Below are 20,923 nucleotides of genomic sequence, written 5' to 3'. Positions count from 1 at the left end.
TTATACCAGGTTCTCTTGGAGTTTAAAGGGATAGTTACCAAAAAATATGAATATGAATGATTTTACACTTACCTAGGATGTTGTCGGTCGACAGTAGTAGCTTGGCAGTTTAGTGCAAAACAGTTTATTGATATCAATTGTGTCTAACATCAGAAAACATGGCAATACACCTTACAGATACCTCAGTCGTCCAACTTCTATTGCAACCACATCACTCCCACTCTGTGATAAAGGGAATTATTTCTCATGGTTGTTGAATTTATTTTCTTCAGACTGCTTTAATAAGTGCTCCACAAAGCAGGGAGAATTCCTATTTGCTACTTTCAAAAACGAAATCACTCTTAAAACATTATATGTGGAAATGTAAGTAAAATATAAAAGTAAAGATATATTCAATGTTCTGTTCTGATATGTAACTGTGCCACTGTAAAAGCTGTGACTAGTTATCACTGTTGATGGCAGTAAAGCATAGTTGGGTAGAAACACATAAATCATACAGTCAAATATTGTTTGACAGATTCTAAAGTACATCAAAAAGTAATTATTTACTTTCATTTTGTGTTATGTAATCTATGCAAACTAAAAGACAAAAATAAAGAGAATACACATGGATTAATAAAATAATCATTTAAATAAATTACTTTAATCACTACGCACAACTTAATATTTTCAATACTCAGTTCAGTTGTTCCCTTTGTTCATGGAAGTGTCCAAATGAATAACTTAATTCAAGACATATCTACATGAAGAGAAGAACCAAAACTATTAGTAGTGCTTTTGGGGACTTTTTTTTATATAGCATATCTACTATTTTCTTACCATTTTGTGTTTTGAAGTTGTTGTATATGTTTTAAATTGATTTGTATAGTTATATTTATTATTTTCTTTTTCAAGACATACACAACACATGTCAACACAGAAAAGGAAAAAAGGTGACGTGACCAGAAGGAGTATATAAAAACAGAAAAACAAGGAGACAAATACAGCAGTTAAGCAAACAAACAATACATACAAACATACAAGAAAGATAAAGCTAATTAATGAAGCATCATTAACTGGAATATAATAATTGTAGTAGTAATTGCAGTAGTAATAACAACAGTAATAATCTGAACAATTATATTGTTAAAAAGCAGAAGGAATTAACCCCATTTCACTTTCGGTTGAGTCTTCATATTTTCAATCAAAAGGGCAAGAATCAATTCCAGTTCATTCTTGTCTCTACTACACCAATCACTCCTCTATTGCGTGCCTAGATATACATTTCAAAAGTGTCAATCAGAGTCTGATGGGGTTAGCATCGTTAGATTGTGGAGCTTTTTGAGAGGATATGTGAGTGTTTTGAAGCGGAGAGTGCAGGCTAAAAGCAGTGGCTGTTGAGGAAAGGTTGGGCAACAATCTATAAAACCATTGGTCTATACAATGTAATCATTTATTTTCCATGTCCAGTTTTCCTCTTCATTTCCTCTTTGTTGGGTTACATCCATGTCCATCAAGATCATTGGTGTTTCCTCTCCCTACTTGTCAACCATGTGCCCAGATTGTAGTTATAAACAGGTCTCCAAGCTATGCAATGGGCTGGCGGGGCGGCAGAGAGAAGCAGCTGGTAGTCTTGCATCTTTTGGGTTCAGATGATCTCCATTCTCAGCGTCAGCAGCAGCAGTGGCGTTGTTGTTGCAGTTGAGTGTAACGGGGAGGCTCTGCTGGCGGCATGGGGCGGGACGGGAGGTGGAGCGGCAGCGAGGGGGAGGCTGAGGGGCCTGGGTAGGGGGAGGAGCTTGACGAAAAGCCAGGCGAATGTTGTTGCAGTCTGAGCGCTCTGATTCTTCGGTTTCAATGTCTGTCTCATCAATCAAGGGGATGTTGTGGACCAAGTCACCGATGAGAAATTCCGGGTGTGCCATGAAGTCGTGGATGGAGTTCTTGGATTCCGGCTTCTCAATGCCATCATAAAGTGGGCTATGGAATGCTTTCACCACTCGGATCTATGTTGAGTTTTGTATAATAATGGTCAAACATGGGGAGAAATGCAGAAAGGAAAAGGGAATAGATGGGACAAACAATTGGAGAGAGATGTAGCATTTAAGCATTTAAAAGTGTCACAGTGGCAGAATTATTTGGCTGAACTCACCTGAAAGAGTTATGAAAAAATACAATTTTTAAATCTTCTGAAATTTCTACTAAATGTTAGTTAAATTCTAAATAGAAGGTGTTATCGTACAGTAGTAGGCTTGCCTGGGCGTGGGGAGGTGTACCTCTTTCTGTCCAATAAGGTCATTCCTAGATATTATATTTGTCCATTTAAGGGACACCTTTTGCTCAAGAACTTGCCCAGAGGCAAATGTTCTGTACAGCCTCTTTTAAAGGCAATAAATTACCTATGAGTTTGAAATGCCTCACTGATCTGATAAAACCTACTGTATGTGTACAATATGCACATGTCCACTTTGGATTACTCTGTAACTTTAAAGTAAATGAGGGAAAGTAAAACAAATGAAAACTGAAATAATGACTTAAATAAAAGTTAGTGTTGTCAGTTCAATATAAGATATTTAAAATTAATCAAATATCAATTGATGGATGCACAACATTGTCTGAAACACACACACACACACACACACACACACACACACACACACACACACACACACACACACACACACACACACTCAAACATCTAAACCTTTTTGTACTGAACTCTGAACTTACATACGGGACAAGTGAAACAAGCAGAACACAGAGCATGGGATTCAGATTAGTTCAAAAACCAAACAACAACTGACATGCCAAGACTGATCATGTGAGAGCCTCATTTACTGCCATGCTGTAAAAGAAACACATTCGAGGTGGTCGTGCATGAGCTTGTCTTGGTGCAAATGAAAATGGGTGTAGTTGGATGACATATTGTTTGGGTGATGCAACGTCCAATGAGCCATATTGCAGCTACCAGTTAAGCTAAGTGAACATCACACACAATACAGACCATTCACAGTAATCACAGGCTTCTGTAGACTTGATGAGTAATGTTGTTATATCATTGTAAACGTTGTTAGAATTTACTCTTGTGAATTTGGGGTTGGCTGTAAAAAGCCCTTCCTTAACAGTGTATGTGAATAATTAGTTAAACTTCCAAAAACGTATTATTGTAAGTGAATTGTATATTTCTATTGAACATCTTGAACGTGTACTTTTAAGTTATCTAGGGTATATCTAAATTCAGATGTTTTAGATACAGTACAAACAAATTTAAGGACATAAATACAGTCCTCCAGCTCAGTACAAAAATGGCAATATCGTAGACAATGGATGTATTACATAAGGCACAATAGTCACCACACTGGAATTGCCTGTACAACAAACCATTACCTTCAATGTCAGAACAATTGTTTTAAAAACTGTTCCTCAACATCACATTATACAGTGCCTTCGGAAAGTATTCAGACCTCTTGATTTTTTCAAAATAAATAACAATTTTACAGCCTTATTGTAAAATGGATTAAATCGTTTCCCCCCCCTCATCAATCTACACACAATACCACATAATGACAAAGTGGAAATACGTTATTTACATAAGTATTCAACCCCTTTGCTATGAGACTCGAAATTGAGCTCAGGTGCATCCTGTTTCCATTGATCATCCTTGAGATGTTTCTACAACTTGAAATGGAGTCCACTTGTGGTAAATTCAATTGATTGGACATGATTTGGAAAGGCACACACCTGTCTATATAAGATCCCAGAGTTGACAGTGCATGTCAGAGCAAAAACCAAGCCATGAGGTCGAAGCAATTGTCCGTAGAGCTCCGAGACAGGATCTGGGGAAGGGTATCAAAAAATGTCTGCAGCATTGTAGGTCCCTAAGAACACAGTTGCCTCCATCATTCTTAAATGGAAGAAGTTTGGAACCACCAAGACTCTTCCTAGAGCTGGCCGCCCGGCCAAACTGAGCAATCATGGGAGAAGGGTCAGGGAGGTGACCAAGAACCTGATGGTCACTCCGACAGAGCCCTAGAGTTCTTCTGTGGAGAATGAAGAACCTTGCAGAAGGACGTCCATCTCTGCAGCACTCCAACAATCAGGCCTTTATGGTAGCCACTCCTAGGTAAAGGCACATTACAGCCTGTTTGGAGTTTGCCAAAAGGCACCTAAAGACTCACAAACCATGAAAAACAAGACTCTCTGATCTGATGAAACCAAGATTGAACTCTTTGGCCTGAATGCCAAGCGTCACGTCTGGAGGAAACCTGGCACCGTCCCTACGGTGAAGAATGGGTGGCATGTTTTTCGGAGGCAGGCACTGGGAGACTAGACAGGACCAAGGGAAAGATGAACTGAGCAAAGTGCTGAGAGATCCTTGATGAAAACCTGTTCCATAGCACTCAGGACCTCAGACTGGGGCAAAGGTTCATCTTCCAACAGGACAATGACCCCAAGCACACAGCCAAGACAACATAGGAGTGGCTTCGGGACAAGTCTCTGAATGTCCTTGAGTGGCCCAGCCAGAGCCCGGACTTGAACCTGATTGAACATATCTGGAGAGACCTGAAAATAGCTGTGCAGCAATGCTCCCCATCCATCCTGACCGAGTTTAAGAGGATCTGCAGAGAAAAATGGGAGAAACTCCCTAAATACAGGTGTGCCAAGCTTGTAGCGTCATACCCAAGAAGACACAATGCTGTAATTTCTGCCAAAAGTGCTTCAACAAAGTACTGAGTAAAGTGTCTGAATACTTACAGTACCAGTCAAAAGTTTGGACACACCTACACATTTTAATATAATATTGAATACATCAAAACTATGAAATAACACACGTTTTTAATTTTTGATAAATTAGCAAAAATGTCTAAAAACCTGTTTTTGATTTGTCATTATGGGGTATTTTGTGTGTTGATTGATGAGGGGGAAAACGATGTAATCAATTTTAGAATAAGGCTGTAACGTAACAAAATGTGGAAAAAGCCAAGGGGTCTGAATACTTTCCGAAGGCACTGTAAAGCATGGAAAAAAATCTACATTTAAAACATTTATGATACACCACCAGTTGTTCTGTGTCCAGCCACCACACACCCATCTCCTTGTACAAAAATAATAAGAAGTGATGGGTTATTCATCAACTCAAAGTCAGCACCCATTCACACAGAACTCAACATAGGTCTTAATAGGCCTTATGGTAAGCTTGCTTTAATATTGTTAATGAGGAAAACAATACATTAATAAATAGGATGTTTCTGTAATGACTATGGCTGGTCCGAAATGGTAAAGAGATACACATATTGTGAAGTACAATAAAATAATAATAATACATTCATTAAGTGTGTGAACATGAATATGTTGTTGCGATAGGCACTACAGGCTGAATCCTAACTTGAGATACATGTGAGTAACTAAAACCCTTGTTTAAATCATGCACTGATATAAAAAGGGAGATTCGTGTGAAAGCCCAAGTTTTGGGCGAGCGTTAGAAATTATACTTAGGTCCTTATTCCTATTCGCTCAGTGGACTGTACCTCAGCATGCACAAACAATATGATTTGTTTGTTCATTCCTGCAGCAAGCATAGCCACAAAGACCCATTTCTTCAGCAAGCACCTCTAAAAAAGACCAACCTTTGTAGCAAGCACAACCAAAAAAACATTCTAACTGTGAAAATGACCACAAAGATCTTGCACAAGAAGCGACATGACCCAATAACGTTGTTGTGATGAGGGAGTCAGGCAACACAGAGACACTGTTAAGGTTGAATTGTGCTGATTTGTTTTTCCAAGGAGCTGTAAATTATTAAATTATTTACAAAATAAATAATCATTATGTGCCCTCTGAATTCATGTCCCCTTGTGAAAATTGTAAACTTTCGAGTATAGTGCCCGCAATGGTCAATATAACACCACAGCTGTTGAAAATGAACTTATTACTCAAGTCAATGTATTCACTTGATTTCTTTCAAATGGGCCACCTAAAGAGTTCAGAAGAGGATGAGAAGGCCTGTTTTACTGTGGTGGAGCATGAATCCCATGAACACTACAGATTTATTGAAGTACACTAAACAATTTCCGCAAGTCGTGGTTAGGCTCAATTCATTTTTACTCAGTCAATTCAGGGAATTAAATGGCAATTCTATTCATGAATTGGTCAAACTATTCTCAGTGAAGATAATGGACCATCCATCAATGTACACAGTATGATTAAGGGGGAAACAATGAGAACTACCTATAAAGCTGAACAGCAAAACAATTACGTAAAACAATGCAATTTCAGAAATAGAAGCTAGTGTTGCTACATTCAGATATCTACTAACCTTCCTAACATACAGAACAATCTGTGGCTGTATATAAGAGAAATTAACAAATCAAAAAGTCCTCAAATGGAAATGATAATAGGCAAAGTGCACAACACTTAATGGTCTGTTTTTGAATATGAGTTGGACGAATGCCTTGGTATTGCATTATACCAGATGCTGCAAAACCACCTCCAAAGGAAATGGAGACATTTGACATAACTGCATGCAACAGATATATGGCGTGTTTTGCCCTTCAATTATGGTGTATTTTGACATATGTAAGCTGTCAGTCAAACTGAACTGAAGTTAGCTGTCAGTCAAACTGTGTAGAAGTGAAACCGAAACTTAAGGCATTCATTCTAACTGGTTAAAATGTTAGGGTTAAGGTTTGGGATAGGTTAAGGATAGGGTTAAAACAGAAACAATAAAACAAAAAAAGGACTGCCTAGCACTAAGATTGAACCCGCAATGCTTGGAGCTGTAGTTTGCAGTTTAAGCCCACCCTCAACCCATCATTGAATGATCTCAATGGAATAAAATAATCTGTATGTTTGATAAGAAAAGAAAACAACAACAAAAATGAACCATAATAAGAGCAGAGTAGGCCTACATTAGGAAATAGAAAGGAAATAAAAACTATCTTCCTTCATGAGATGCAGAACCTACAATGAGAGAGAATGAAAAAGACCAAGTAAAATGAGGGTAGTTATTTGTACAAAGCAACACTGCAGATCCTATTTTGGCAGTCTGATCGAACCTAGGGACAGAGAAAGATTTGTATTGGTAGGGTGACTAAACAGTAACATCTCAGAAATGTCACTGTTTCAGGCTTACACTCGAAGGTTTACAACTGTCTAGAAGTGCACAAACCCAAAATACATGTTCTTTTTATTCTTATGCTTTTTGAATTTTTTTTACCTTGATTTGACATTTAAGAAATTCTTTAAAATTGGCATCGTCGTAATGCTCTGAATAAAATTTGTATCTCTTTGAAAATTAAACCTTTGTATTGTCACAAATCTGATAAAACCATAGGAGCATACAGACAGTCTGCTCTGGGCAGTTTGAAACACGATTGATCACAGACTGCATCAAGCCAAACAAAGCAGCAAGATGAAAAAATAGATTAAGGCCAGGATTAAATCAGATCAGTGCTAACCCACGTTAGCCAACAAACTGTTGCTCTTGTGGACATTGTCAAAAGATACTACAGTCTGTCATGCCCTGATCTGTTTCACCTGTCCTTGTGATTGTCTCCACCCCCCTCCAGGTGTCACCCATCTTCCCCATTATCCCCTGTGTATTTATACCTGTGTTCTCTGTTTGTCTGTTGCCAGTTCGTCTTGTTTGTTCAAGTCAACCAGCGGTTTGTGTCAGCTGATGCTTTTTCCAGTCTCTCTTTTCTCACTCTCCTGATTTTGACCCTTGCCTGTCCTGACTCTGAGCCCACCTGCCTGACCACTCTGCCTACCATTGGCCCTGAGCCTGCCTGCCAACCTGTACCTTGTCCCCCTCTGGATTATGAACTCCTGCCTGCCTTGACCTGTTGTTTGCCTGCCCCTGTTGTTGCAATAAACATTGTTACTTCTACACAGTCTGCACTTGGGTTTTACCTGAAACCTGATACCGTCGTTCCCTAAAACGTTAGTAGTTCAAAACATTGATATAACGTGTAGACTCTATTGATGATAGAAATAATTACACTTGAACGAAATAACGAAAAACAGTTTACAAAAGGCACCTGGCTACGTTCTCCTTATTTGTGCAGTCAAAGCATAAATGAGGAAACATTTTCAGAACTATGAAATTGTCATACATAAAAAATATAGGCTTTAATAAAACAAAATATTATAATGAATAAAAAATAATACAGTGGCTTGCGGAAGTATTCACCCCCCTTGGCATGTTTCCTATTTTGTTGCCTTACAACCTGAACTGAAAATATTTTTGGGGGGATTGTATCAATTGATTTACACAACATACCACTTTTAAGTTTCTAAACTATATTTTTTATTGTGAAACAATCAAGAAATAAGACAAAAAAACAGAAAACTTTAGCGTGCAACTTTAGCGTCACCCCCCCATCCCCAAGTCAATACTTTGTAGAGTCACCTTTTACAGCAATTACAGCTGCAAGTCTCTTGGGGTATGTTTCTATAAGCTTGGCACATCTAGCCACTGTGATTTTGCCCATTCTTCAAGGCAAAACTGCTCCAGTTGCTGGTGTACAGCAATCTTTAAGTCATACCACAGATTCTCAATTGGATTGAGGTCTGGGCTTTGACTAGGCCATTTCAAGACATTTAAATGTTTCCCCTTAAACCACTCGAGTGTTGCTTTAGCAGTATGCTTAGGGTCATTGTCCTGCTGGAAGGTGAACCTCCGTCCCAGTCTCAAATCTCTGGAAGACTGAAACAGGTTTCCCTCAAGAATTTCCCTGTATTTAGCGCCATCCATCATTCCTTCAATTCTGACCAGTTTCCTAGTCCCTGCCGATGAAAAACATTCTCACAGCATGATGCTGCCACCACCATGCTTCACTGTGGGGATGGTGTTCTCGGGGTGATGGGAGGTGTTGGGTTTGCGCCAGACAGCGTTTTCCTTGATGGCCAAAAAGCTCAATTTTAGTCTCATCTGACCGGAGTACCTTCTTCCATATGTTTGGGGAGTCTCCCACATGCCTTTTGGCGAACATTTTTTTCTTTAAGCAATGGCTTTTTTCTGGCCACTCTTCCCTAAAGCTCAGCTCTGCGGAGTGTACGGCTTAAAGTGGTCCTATGGACAGATACTCTAGTCTCCGCTGTGGAGCTTTGCAGCTTATTTTTTTTTAAATAATGGATTTAATGGTGCTCTGTGGGATGTTCAAAGTTTCAGATATTTTTTTATAACCCAACCCTGATCTGTACTTCTCCACAGCTTTGTCCCTGACCTGTTTGGAGAGCTCCTTGGTCTTCATGGTGCCGCTTGATTGGTGGTGTGGCAGACTCTGGGGCCTTTCAGAACAGGTGTATATATACTGAGATCATGTGACACTTAGATTGCACACAGGTGGACTTAATTAGTTAAATAATGTGACTTCTGAAGGTAATTGGTTACATCAGATCTTATTTAGGGGCTTCATAGCAAAGGGGGTGAATACATATGCACAAACCACTTTTCCGTTTTGAATTTTTGTGAATTGTTTGAAACAAGTAATTTTTTTCATTTCACTTCACCAATTTGAACTATTTTGTGTATGTCCATTACATGAAATCCAAATAAATACCCATTTAAATTACAGGTTGTAATGCAACAAAATAGGAAAAATGCCAAGGGGGATGAATACTTTTGCAAGGCACTGTACATAAATAATAACAAATAAATATATTATTTATGGGTTTGCAGCTGGCCAGCTAATATCATGCTTGAAGAAGCGAGGCAGCCTATACATAATTACAAAGACAAACGTGTATACAGCCTGACATTGCAGCACTCGAACAAGAGCTATGCGGTTGTCAGCTAGCGGGGATCTGATTGAATCCTGGACTAAGATCATGAGGTAGTAGTGAAAAGGAGGTAGAGAAATGTAATATTAAATGAACAAATAATAAAACCACAAATATACACATAGACACACAGTCACTAAACGAATTAAAACATGATGTAGATAGAGATGGTAGATAAACCAGAACAAAGGAGGAAAACTGAAATGAAAAGGTCAGTCGGCCAGGCACATCAGTGTTGACTCCCCCACGCCACAACACACACACAGACAAACACACATATCTTTGATGCTTAATTGCATTTCTGGGCAGGCAAAGGTCAATTTTCTACATACAACATGCTCATTTTGATGATAGTGAGTGGACTGTTTTTTGTTGTGTGCCGTTAATGGATGGCAGAAACTCACTCCCAGGCGCACCAGTTGCATTGGCAGTGGAGAGAACTACGTGAGTGGGAGTAGAAATATTGGTTACGTCATGGAGTTGGCTGAGAACTGAGGAGCGACGTCTCGCAGCACCCTGAAAGGAACCACTTCTCTTGAAGGTACTCACTACCTCCATCTGTTGGAGAGAAAGAGAGGATATTACAGAGAGGACATGACAGTCTTGAAGTACCTCATGTCAATTGGTAGGGGGCCCTGTGGGGCATATTGGAGAGCTGTGAAAGCAATAGGCAGAATGAATCACGTTTAAAGGGATTGTAAAGTAGAACTTGTAGTTTTGTAGAGATCATGTTCCACAATGAAGGAATCTAAAAGCATGTTTTAGATACAAAAAGGCATTTTAAAAGAAAATCAAAGTCTGTTTTAAATCAATGATGTTGCCCTCAAAACATGGACTGGTAATGTTAATTATTGTAATTAGCATTACATCAGCATCATGTGTCTCACCTAGATGCTGGTTTCAGTAAGAGACAGACTACAATTAGAACTCTTGTAAAATATTTAATATACTTGTTGTTAGGATTATTAGGTATGATCATTGAAGACTTGCCTGTGTAAGTAACAGTGACGATTAAGGATACATAAAAAATAAAGACAGAATCTGTGATAATCGCAATGACATGAGGATGAAGGATAAAAAGTGAGAAATATGACCATGAGATGTAATCAAAATGACTCTGATAGGTTACAATAGAGATGATTGTATTTCAATAAATATAGGAAAACAAAGTGTGGTGAAATAAATTAAGGCATCACATGGTGAAGAAAGAGAGACACGTATTAACAGAGATAAGTCGGGCAAGCAGAAAAGACTCCTCTTCGTAGGACAGTACAGCACATACGAGAGCCCTTGTTAGGGAAAGACAAGGGACAGAGAATGGTGGAGCCCAATGCACTGTACCTGAGTTTGAATACGATTGAGGCCCCGGAACCAGAGAATCTGCCCTCGACGTAGCTCCCTCTCAGCATGGTCAATCTCTTGCTCATCATCTGCCATGTCATCATCAATCATCTCTTCCTTACCCAGCGCATGACCCGCTTCCTTCAGACAGGGCAGGTGGCTGGTAGGCACCGTGGTGATGAGCTGTTGGGGTCAGGGGTCAGCGTTAGTTGATGAACAAGAAGAACACAACTTCCGTTTCGGTCTGGTTGGTCCTAGCAAGTCCTTGTGTCAAAGCCAACTGAACCCTGGGTTATGGATATGTGGGTTTGTCTATGTCAAAGGCCTTAATTGTGTCTTGACACAAAATCACTGGAGAACCACAGATTGGTTAACACATTCAAACAACGTTAACTCCAGCATAAGTACCTGTCCCCACAGCAGCTCTCCTACTCCCACGAGCAGACACCACAGCCACTGCTCCACATTGAGTGGTGTGCAGCTGAAAGGTTTCCCCCCAAACTGCACAATCACAAACTGTACAGAATAAGACACAAGACGAGAGAGATATGATCACAAAAAGTGGTTGCCATTGGTTAGCACAACATACATGTATCATGTATCCTGTGAGACAATAATTAAGTAGTCAATATTATTAGGTTTATGTCATGGTTGAATAACATTACTAGGATTGCTATAATGTAAAGGGAAAACAACGTATAAGAAGTAAAAGCTTGTGGTCCTCTCACCTGCATTAAAAAAGTCCCCAGCACAATACTGCAGAAAATAGGGTTGTGGAATATGCCGTCGAAAACGTTCCTTTCACCGTGGATCTTACGGGCATTGATCTCGTTGAACAGTTGCATGAGCACAAAGGTGTTGAAGATGATCGTGTAGTGCTCGGAAGGGGGAGAGTGCAGAGGGGCGTGGCGTCCGCTATCAATGTTGAAGATCTTTTCTCCTGAGATGGAGAGGAACACAAAAAGGATAAGCAGACAATAGAAAGAGACACATGTAGTCGAATATATATTTTCTAGTTAAAGCGATAGTGCAAGATCCTGGAAATTAAGCTGTTTTGCTACGTACCCAATGTCAGATGAAGTCATGGGTGCCATTTTTTATGTCTCTGCGTGCAGTTTGAAGGAAGTTGACGGTAGTTTCTACTTCCAGTGATTACGTTAACGCTAGTTAGCATTGGCTCGCAAAACTACCTACAACTTCCTTCATACTGAACGCAGAGACATAAAAATGGTATCCATGAGTTCATCTGACTGGATAAGTAGCGAAACACACTATCCCTTTAATGGCAAGCAAATGTATACTAAATGATCATGTAAAATACTATGAGCTAAATAGAGCACCACAGTTCCATGACTGTTTTTCTTCAACCTTCTTGTTCCCCACTACTGCCATTACCTACACCCCACTCTCCGTTTCCCCAACACCAGCCTCCGTCCCCCACCTCCACCTGCAGCCCCCCTCCACCTCCTCCCCTTTTCTCCATTCTCTTCCCACTTCCAGTCTCTCTCCTCCTCCTTCTCCTCCCTTGTGTGTACCCGCAAACAGCAGGGTGAAGATGATAGTGAGCTGGTAGATGGCATGGCCCAGGATGTTCTTCATCATGGTGCGGGAGATGAGGGGGTTGTTGCGGCCGTAAGGCTTCCTCAGGAGCAGGGACTCAGTGGGCGGCTCGGTGGCTAAGGCCAGGGAGGCAAAGGTGTCCATGATAAGGTTCACCCACAACATCTGGACAGCCTTCAGAGGAGAGTCCTGAAGGGAGGAGAGAGAGAGGAGGGGGTAGGGACATGTAAGGAGAGAGGGAGAAAGAGGTAGAGAGAGGGGGATGGAAAGAGGCAGAGGGAGAAGTAAAAAGAGAAGCAGCAAGAGAGAAGGAGAGAGAAAAAGAGGTAAGTAGATATCATTTTAATTAATTTTGCTTCAAAACTTCTCCCTCTGCCTCTCACCATCATAGACTGTTACCTACATCTTAGATCATTTACTACAGTTACTTAAATGGTCCATTTGGATTTTACACAACAGTGAATTGTGTTGTGGTGTGTTGTGGTGTGCTGTATAGTGTGTGAGAGTCAGAGATGGAGTGAGTACCTGTGTGATACAGGCGCCGGTGAAGGCCACAATGACAGCCACCACGTTGACAGTGAGCTGGAATTGGAGGAACTTGGAGATGCTGTCATAGACGTTACGTCCCCACATGACCGCCTTCACAATGCTAGAGAAGTTGTCATCAGTCAGGATGATGTCAGAGGCTTCCTTGGCTACGTCAGTACCAGCGATGCCCTACACAGAGCCACCAAAATAATCCACTTTAAATTCACCCCCCCCCTCCCCCGCTTGCACAAGTCTCACATAAAAAAAAACATGTCACTAATACCTATGTAAGTGCATGATAGTTACACAGCCGTAAGTACTATGTCAGAACTAATGTAACAATACCACAGTACATACCATGCCTATGTAACTACAATGTAAATAGGTAGGGAAATGTATTATTAAAGTGATGCGCCAAAGGTCTTGCATAATATCACACAGTAGTTTGAAAGCAGTGCTCACGAGCCAAAACTGGTCCCTGAAAATTGTGCACAATTGTGTACTACATCAACCATTTTGTATGATATGTTACAAATTTGTAAGAGCTTATGATCCCGGACTGCAACTTTAAGTGTGGGACTTAATATTTTCCTAAAGTTACTAAAATGACTAAAGATTTGTCATCATCATCATCATGATGTCTCACCATGGCAAAGCCAACATCGGCCTTCTTCAGGGCGGGTCCGTCGTTTGTCCCGTCCCCTGTCACAGCCACTACCTGCCGCTGTTCCAGTACGGTGCTGTCTATGATGCCTGCAGAGAGATTAAGGTCTCATTGGAAATGCTGCATCTGCATGGTTTACAAACTGTTTACAAAATAATACTGTAGTTTTGAGTGTATAATCACTGACCCACCTTTAACCAGTGTATGTTTGTCTGTAGGTGAGGACCTAGCCAGAACTCTCAGTTTGGGCCAAACTTTATCAATGCGCTCCTGCTCAACCTGTAAGAAAGAAAGATTGTGTATCCACAGAAAATGTTGAGTCATGTAACACTATGTAAAACAAGCTAAGGAACTGAATCAGGGCACTTTTATTTTTTTGTCGGTTAAAAAGTGTCAAACAATTCATGAATGATGAATTCTACCTCTCCTTTCTCGTTTCTGATTCGTCGGTTGAATTCCTTCCCGTCTATACACAGGAAGTCATCCCCTGGCTGGATGATGCCACACTTGGCAGCGATGGCTCGTGCTGTGTTGATGTTGTCACCTGTCACCATGCGCACCGTGATACCTGCTCGCTGGCATTTCTTGATAGCATCTGGGACCTGGTTAGAAAAGACAGCTGGGTTTTGATAAAGCCTTGGCACACCCTCTTACTAGCTAATGTGCATGTAACTACAGCTTAATCACTGAATATTTACTACAATTATAACAATACCTATAATCTCAGAAACGCAGAACTGAAACATTTTTTAATTGCATTGGACACTTGATTATGTTCTAGGGGCAGATGTGTTAGAAAATATACTAGAACAAGGAGTGAAATAGCCCCCCTCCCCCTCTGTATCCTTATGGCAAGTCTATGGTCCAAATGTGCACTCCCCTTCCGAAACTCAAAAAATGCGAACACCTGCGGCAAAGTTCCTTGTTAGTCGTCGCATCCCAGTCTGTTTACGATACTACTTATTATTTATGTTACATATGAGATTACAATACCTATACAATAACTATTCCTAACTACACCTATACCTAACTATACCTATTCCTAACTACACCTATACCTAACTATACCTAACTACACCTATACCTAACTATACCTAACTACACCCATACCTAACTATACCTATACCTGCTGTTTAACAATACCTGTTGTATAACAATACCTATTTATTCCTAAATTCATATCTATCTTACTTATTTAGACATTTATCTGCAAAATAACTCACTTGAAATGAAGAGCAAGAAACAGTCAATTGTCATACCTGTGGAAAAACTCCACTCCAAATCTCTACCTATATCTGTAAACAACTGCACCGCAATAGAGCGTCCCTATGCGTAAGGTCTTGGTTACCTCTGGGCGGACAGGGTCCTCGATGCCCACCACGGTGATACAGATGAGGTCGCTGACGATGCCCGCCTCGTCCTCCCAGTCGGGCTCAGGGCTGGCCGGCAGGTCCTTGTAGGCCACGCAGATGGTGCGCAGGCCGTCGCAGGCCATGGGCTCGATCACCTTCTTCACCATCTCATCCCTGTCCCGTGGGCGGAAACCCCGCGGATCTCCACCACCAGCCATGATAGAGGAGCACCTGACAGACAGAGAGTCAGAACTATGGTTGCAAAGCTACCGGTAATTACAGGAAATGTACAGTATACTTGAATAACTTTTAAGTATTCATACAGTATATAGTATTCATTTTTTATATCTGTGTCCATATTGTCCATGAGCTCCTAGTGAATAGACCATATGGTTCAAGAGAAAATAGCATTTTATATTTATATAAGCATCTAATCAACAATGGCATTATTTTTTATTAACTATGCAACTTTTACAACTACTTTACAATTATTTTTTCACAACTGCCACCAGTTTGGCACCACAACATTTACATCAAAGACATATTGACATTGTAAAATAAATTAATCAAATATATTTTATGGTCGCATGGCCCAGGATTCAACACCAAAGGTATTCACTAAATTCATGGTTTATACTTAGGATGTTTTACAGAGTTGTCATTCTATTTGACATGTTATTGAAAATAATCTTATTAGATGATGTTATATATTGTACATATAATAAGGCCACACAGAGGGCCAGAGATAATTACAGACACCAGTAATCATCTGAAGGACCTAAAAAGGCCACGAGATGTCCAGTGATAAATTCCTTAAAATCCTTGAAAGTTACCAAAATTGTGTTAGATATTGCTACTTCCCAGTAATATACCCTTCTTTTGCCACCCTAGTCAGGACACAAGTCAGATGCTCTGTATGTTAGGGCAAAATATTAATGTTAGTCATTTTGTTTTGTTCATCAAACCTCATTCAAGGCTAACTTTATCTTAAGGCCACCGTCACCACATTCTCTATCAAAGCTGTAGCCTCAAATCAAATCCAACTTTATTTGTAAAGCCTCGGAGTCAGACTTACTTCTTGAGCAGGATCTCAGAGGCCCCCTTGCTGTAGAGGCGGAAGGATCCATCGGGCAACTGCACCACTGTGCTCATGGACTTGCGCACCGAGTTGAAGGTGTAGACCTTGTAGAGCTTCTCCTCAGGGATCTGTTCCCTCACGGGGGCATAGTCCCTCTTCAGGTCCAGGACGAAGCCAAGTAGGGCACACTCTGTCTTGTTGCCCACCTGCTTGGGTAGGCCTCCCTCCTTATCTGGGGGCTAACAGATCAAATATTAAGTTACTATTTCCCCCCCGCTGAACAGACTGGGCAAAATGAGTCTTAGACAAGAAGGAAAAGAAAAGGTAAGACGATAACATGTGTATGTAAATGTGTATGTAAATTTGTATGTACATTCTGAATTCTATGAATTGTTTTAGCTACTGTATGTTGTGCTGACATGAACAAAATGAGTTTCCATCCAAATGGCCAACTAAACCGAATAAACAGAAACAAATAAAGCTGTGTCCCGTTATCATTCCACACTGCAGACATATGTCACAATAAAACTGTAGGAGCATTCAACAGTGTGCAGGTATCTACAGTATCTGTCTTTCATAATCCACCCTCTCACCATAATCTTGGAGGTGTAGGCGCTGTTGACAGCTATGGCGTTTACAAGTGTGTCCAGCACCATAGGATTCATCTGGTCAGGGTGTGGGACCATGTGGAAGTGCTGGTCGCCCGCGTAGGCCTGCACCACGGTCATGCGGTTGGTAGTAAGGGTGCCCGTCTTGTCAGAGCAGATGGCCGTGGCATTGCCCATGGTCTCACAGGCATCTAGGTGGCGCACCAAGTTATTGTCCTTCATCATTTTCTATAGGGAAACAGGAGGAAACAGACGGAGAGGAATCTTACTGTTAGGCCTACACCTGAGAAACTACAATACAATTCAGCTGCATACACAATATGTAATCGCTCCTTGTTTTTGTCACATGGGGGATATTTGAGCAAAAATGCGATTTAACATGATTGTCACATAATGTCACCTAATGTCTGCAGCAACACACACACACAGCTTATTCCCCTCACCTTGACAGAGTAGGCAAGTGATATAGTGACAGCCAGTGGCAGCCCTTCAGGCACAGCCACCACCAGCACTGTGACGCCGATGATGAAGAACTTGACAAAGTACTGCACATAGACAGGTGTACACTCAGTGAGCCACTCCCGGCCCTGAACCACAAAGGTCTCGATCACAAAGTACATCACCAGGATGATCACTGTGATGGCTGACATGACCAGACCTGAGAAAGAGGACAGAAAATGTGAAGAGTTTGTCAGCAGTGTATTTATTTATTTATACCTTTATTTAACTAGGCAAGTCAGTTAAGAACAAATTGTTATTTTCAATGACAGCCTAGGAACAATGGGTTAACTGCCTGTTTAGGGGCAGAACGACAGATTTGAACTTGCAACCTTCCGGTTACTGGTCCAACGCTCTAACCACTAGGTGAACAGTGAACAAGCAGGCCGCAGAAAAGAGATTATGAATGCTGAATGCTTAGAGTCAGCTGAGAGTCACCCTCACCTGCCTTCCCGATCTGCACGGCCAGTTTAGTGAGTTTGCCCTGGAGCACAGACTTCTCTTTTTTAGGCACGTTGCCCTTTTTCTTCTCTGCTTCCACCTCCCCTCCTTCAGCGCTCTTCAGGGGCTGCATCTCCATGGCAACAGCCTCATCCTGTTTCTTGGCTAAGGTTGGGGGTTGTCACAAAGTTAGGGTGTGATTAGGACGGTTAGATGAATGTCAAAAGGTGTGGTGAGCGTTACGGCACAAAATGGCTGCCGTGCTTCGCCCAGGTTGGTGCTACAGTATGCAACTGTAACATGGAGTGCCTCCTAAATTTTAAGCACTTTGAGACCTAATAAAAAGCGTTGTATACATACAATCCATTATTATCACATTTACAGGTGCAGGTAAGATGTTTGCAACATAAATCAAGAGATTGCTTCCATCTTATTCGAGAAGTAAAAATGTTCTATATAAATATTTGGTATAAATTATTACCTCATACCATCTGTTGTTTGTATAGTTCCCCAAATGATTTATATATGGCAGCCTATTTGAAATGAGGGATGATTCATCTGCCTTGAAATCCCACTGTTTCTTACCTTTGTTCTGATTGTTTTCCAATGTCCCATCTTGCTTACCTGTGATTGAGTGAGAGAGAGATAAATATCTAGACTGATACAGCTGAACGTGACAGACATAATGCTGCATGGGAGGCAAACATGGCTCTCATTTTAACCCCCCTAAAGGAGTAAAAATTGAATGGGAAAATGAATAGACAAAATGAAAGTGACAGAAACGTGAAGAAATGTTATGTTAAACATACTTTTCAAAATATGTTTACAGTTTGTATTTTTTTCCCCCAATTACATTAGGGGCCCACAATTTCCCATGGAAGTCCCATGGAATATTTCTAGCAAATCCCTTCACCAATCTAACTAGTCTAGTAGGGGAAACACCTACCATTCGTGATGCTGATCTGTTTTGCTTCGACTGCAGGGGTATTATTGCCCTCTGACGGGATAGTGGTTTGGGATTTGAGATAGGGACAGGGACAATAAGAGATTTTATCAAATTAAGAGACAAAAAACAATCAAATCACTAAAAAGAATGAGCAACAGAAACAACACAAACAGGGAATGCATAAAAATGAGTGAATGAGACCTCAGGAGCAGTAAATAAGTAAACCATTGCATCATATCTTTCTGTGGTCTACATTGTGAAGTTTGGTCCTAACCAGAGGCTTCCCCGTCTGTGTAACCCCATCTCCATGTTGCTCTCCCTCTTTCCATTCAATTATTGATCGCTCTGCAGACTGCTATGCTTTTACTGGATAGAATTATTAAACAGCTAGCTAGCTACCACTCTCTTCATATCAAGGAGAGGGAGACAGGGAGGAAAGTCTCTGCCTATGTACTGTAAATATACACTGCACAGCTCAGTGATGCTCTCTCTGCTCTCTCTTTCTCAGCAGAAGTAACATCCGGTCTTAAATGACTCACAGCTAAATGGAGCATCATTTCAACACACCTATTGAAACTGCCAATGCATGATTTATTTTAATTTAAATGTATTTATTTGATACATACATGTCTCTGTGTATATACAGTATAAGAAACAGACATTGCAAGTCAATCATATGTAAATACATCCGTGTACAGTATATATCCATATTAAGCATCCCTGCTATATGTATTGAGATTCAAATATAGGCTACTATATTTGCTTTTATACCAATGATAACAACATCTTAAATACATTACACTTTCAGAATGTCTTATTATCTTACCTTTCTTGTCTTTCTTCTCCTCCTCTTGATCACCCTCTCCAGCCCCCAGTAGAGTGAAGATGATTCCAGTTTGAGAGTTGATCCCCACAGCAGTAACCAGCATCTTTCCAGAGCCTTCCATCACATGAGTTCCTAAGGGGACACACAGATGAAATTCATAAATAGGCATGGAAATAACTCAGTTATCAACACTATATTAAACTAAAGGGAACAAAAAAATAAAGGGAACACTAAAATAACACATCCTAGATCTGAATGAATGAAATATTCTTATTAAATACTTTTTTCTTGACATAGTTGAATGGGCTGACAACAAAATCACACAAAAATTATCAATGGAAATCAAATTTATCAACCCATGGAGGTCTGGATTTGGAGTCACACTCAAAATTGAATTGCAATCTACTGCAAAGATAGCCTGCAGAGTTCTGTCCTACTATCCCGGTCTGTACCCAAACAATTTGAACTTCTACTTTTAAAAATCCACCTCTCTAAAAACAAGTCTCTCACCGTTGCCGCCTGCTATAGACCACCCTCTGCCCCCAGCTGTGCTCTGGACACCATATGTGAACTGATTGCCCCCCATCTATCTTCAGAGCTCGTGCTGCTAGGCGACCTAAACTGGAACATGCTTAACACCCCAGCCATCCTACAATCTAAACTTGATGCCCTCAATCTCACACAAATTATCAATGAACCTACCAGGTACCTCCCCAAAGCCTTAAACATGGGCACCCTCATAGATATCATCCTAACCAACTTCCCCTCTAAATACACCTCTGCTGTCTTCAACCAAGATCTCAGCGATCACTGCCTCATTGCCTGCATCCGTAATGGGTCAGCGGTCAAACGACCTCCTCTCATCACTGTAAAACGCTCCCTGAAACACTTCAGCGAGCAGGCCTTTCTAATCGACCTGGCCGGGGTATCCTGGAAGGATATTGACCTCATCCCGTCAGTAGAGGATGCCTGGATATTTTTTTAAAATGCCTTCCTAACCATCTTAAATAAACATGCCCCATTCAAGAAATTTAGAACCAGGAACAGATATAGCCCTTGGTTCTCCCCAGACCTGACTGCCCTTAACCAACACAAAAACATCCTATGGCGTTCTGCATTAGCATCGAACAGCCCCCGTGATATGCAGCTGTTCAGGGAAGCTAGAAACCATTATACACAGGCAGTTAGAAAAGCCAAGGCTAGCTTTTTCAAGCAGAAATTTGCTTCTTGCAACACTAACTCAAAAAAGTTCTGGGACACTGTAAAGTCCATGGAGAATAAGAACACCTCCTCCCAGCTGCCCACTGCACTGAAGATAG

The 20,923-nt window shown here is 40.8% G+C and overlaps 1 protein-coding gene across 31 annotated transcripts in view; it reads right to left on the bottom strand.

Annotated features, from left to right (window-relative positions):
* Nucleotides 1-108: 108 nt before the first annotated feature.
* LOC110532344 (plasma membrane calcium-transporting ATPase 3) overlaps nt 109-20,923 on the bottom strand; it is a 34,780-nt gene continuing 13,965 nt past the window's right edge. For 3 of the 31 annotated variants that reach the window (XM_090184616.1, XM_021616159.3, XM_090184618.1), the window contains exons 6-23: nt 19,605-19,736; nt 18,779-18,829; nt 18,418-18,456; nt 17,836-17,997; nt 17,337-17,551; nt 16,879-17,121; nt 16,283-16,524; nt 15,204-15,438; nt 14,278-14,457; nt 14,047-14,134; nt 13,838-13,944; nt 13,189-13,380; nt 12,639-12,852; nt 11,832-12,043; nt 11,512-11,619; nt 11,104-11,286; nt 10,167-10,320; nt 109-1,985 (exon numbers count right to left, since the gene is read on the bottom strand). In XM_090184616.1, the coding sequence (XP_090040742.1) occupies nt 1,960-1,985; nt 10,167-10,320; nt 11,104-11,286; nt 11,512-11,619; nt 11,832-12,043; nt 12,639-12,852; nt 13,189-13,380; nt 13,838-13,944; nt 14,047-14,134; nt 14,278-14,457; nt 15,204-15,438; nt 16,283-16,524; nt 16,879-17,121; nt 17,337-17,551; nt 17,836-17,997; nt 18,418-18,456; nt 18,779-18,829; nt 19,605-19,736 (2,783 nt within the window). In that variant the 3' untranslated portion in view covers nt 109-1,959. The remainder of the gene's footprint in view (nt 1,986-10,166; nt 10,321-11,103; nt 11,287-11,511; nt 11,620-11,831; nt 12,044-12,638; nt 12,853-13,188; nt 13,381-13,837; nt 13,945-14,046; nt 14,135-14,277; nt 14,458-15,203; nt 15,439-16,282; nt 16,525-16,878; nt 17,122-17,336; nt 17,552-17,835; nt 17,998-18,417; nt 18,457-18,778; nt 18,830-19,604; nt 19,737-20,923) is intronic. The other 28 variants (XM_021616151.3, XM_021616150.3, XM_021616154.3 and 25 more) reach the window with 15 other exon arrangements.

Source organism: Oncorhynchus mykiss, chromosome 9 (assembly GCF_057628025.1).
Source record: "Oncorhynchus mykiss isolate SJ-2025 chromosome 9, ASM5762802v1, whole genome shotgun sequence".
NCBI classification, from domain to species: domain Eukaryota; kingdom Metazoa; phylum Chordata; class Actinopteri; order Salmoniformes; family Salmonidae; genus Oncorhynchus; species Oncorhynchus mykiss.
This window is presented reverse-complemented; position numbering and strand designations above follow the sequence as displayed.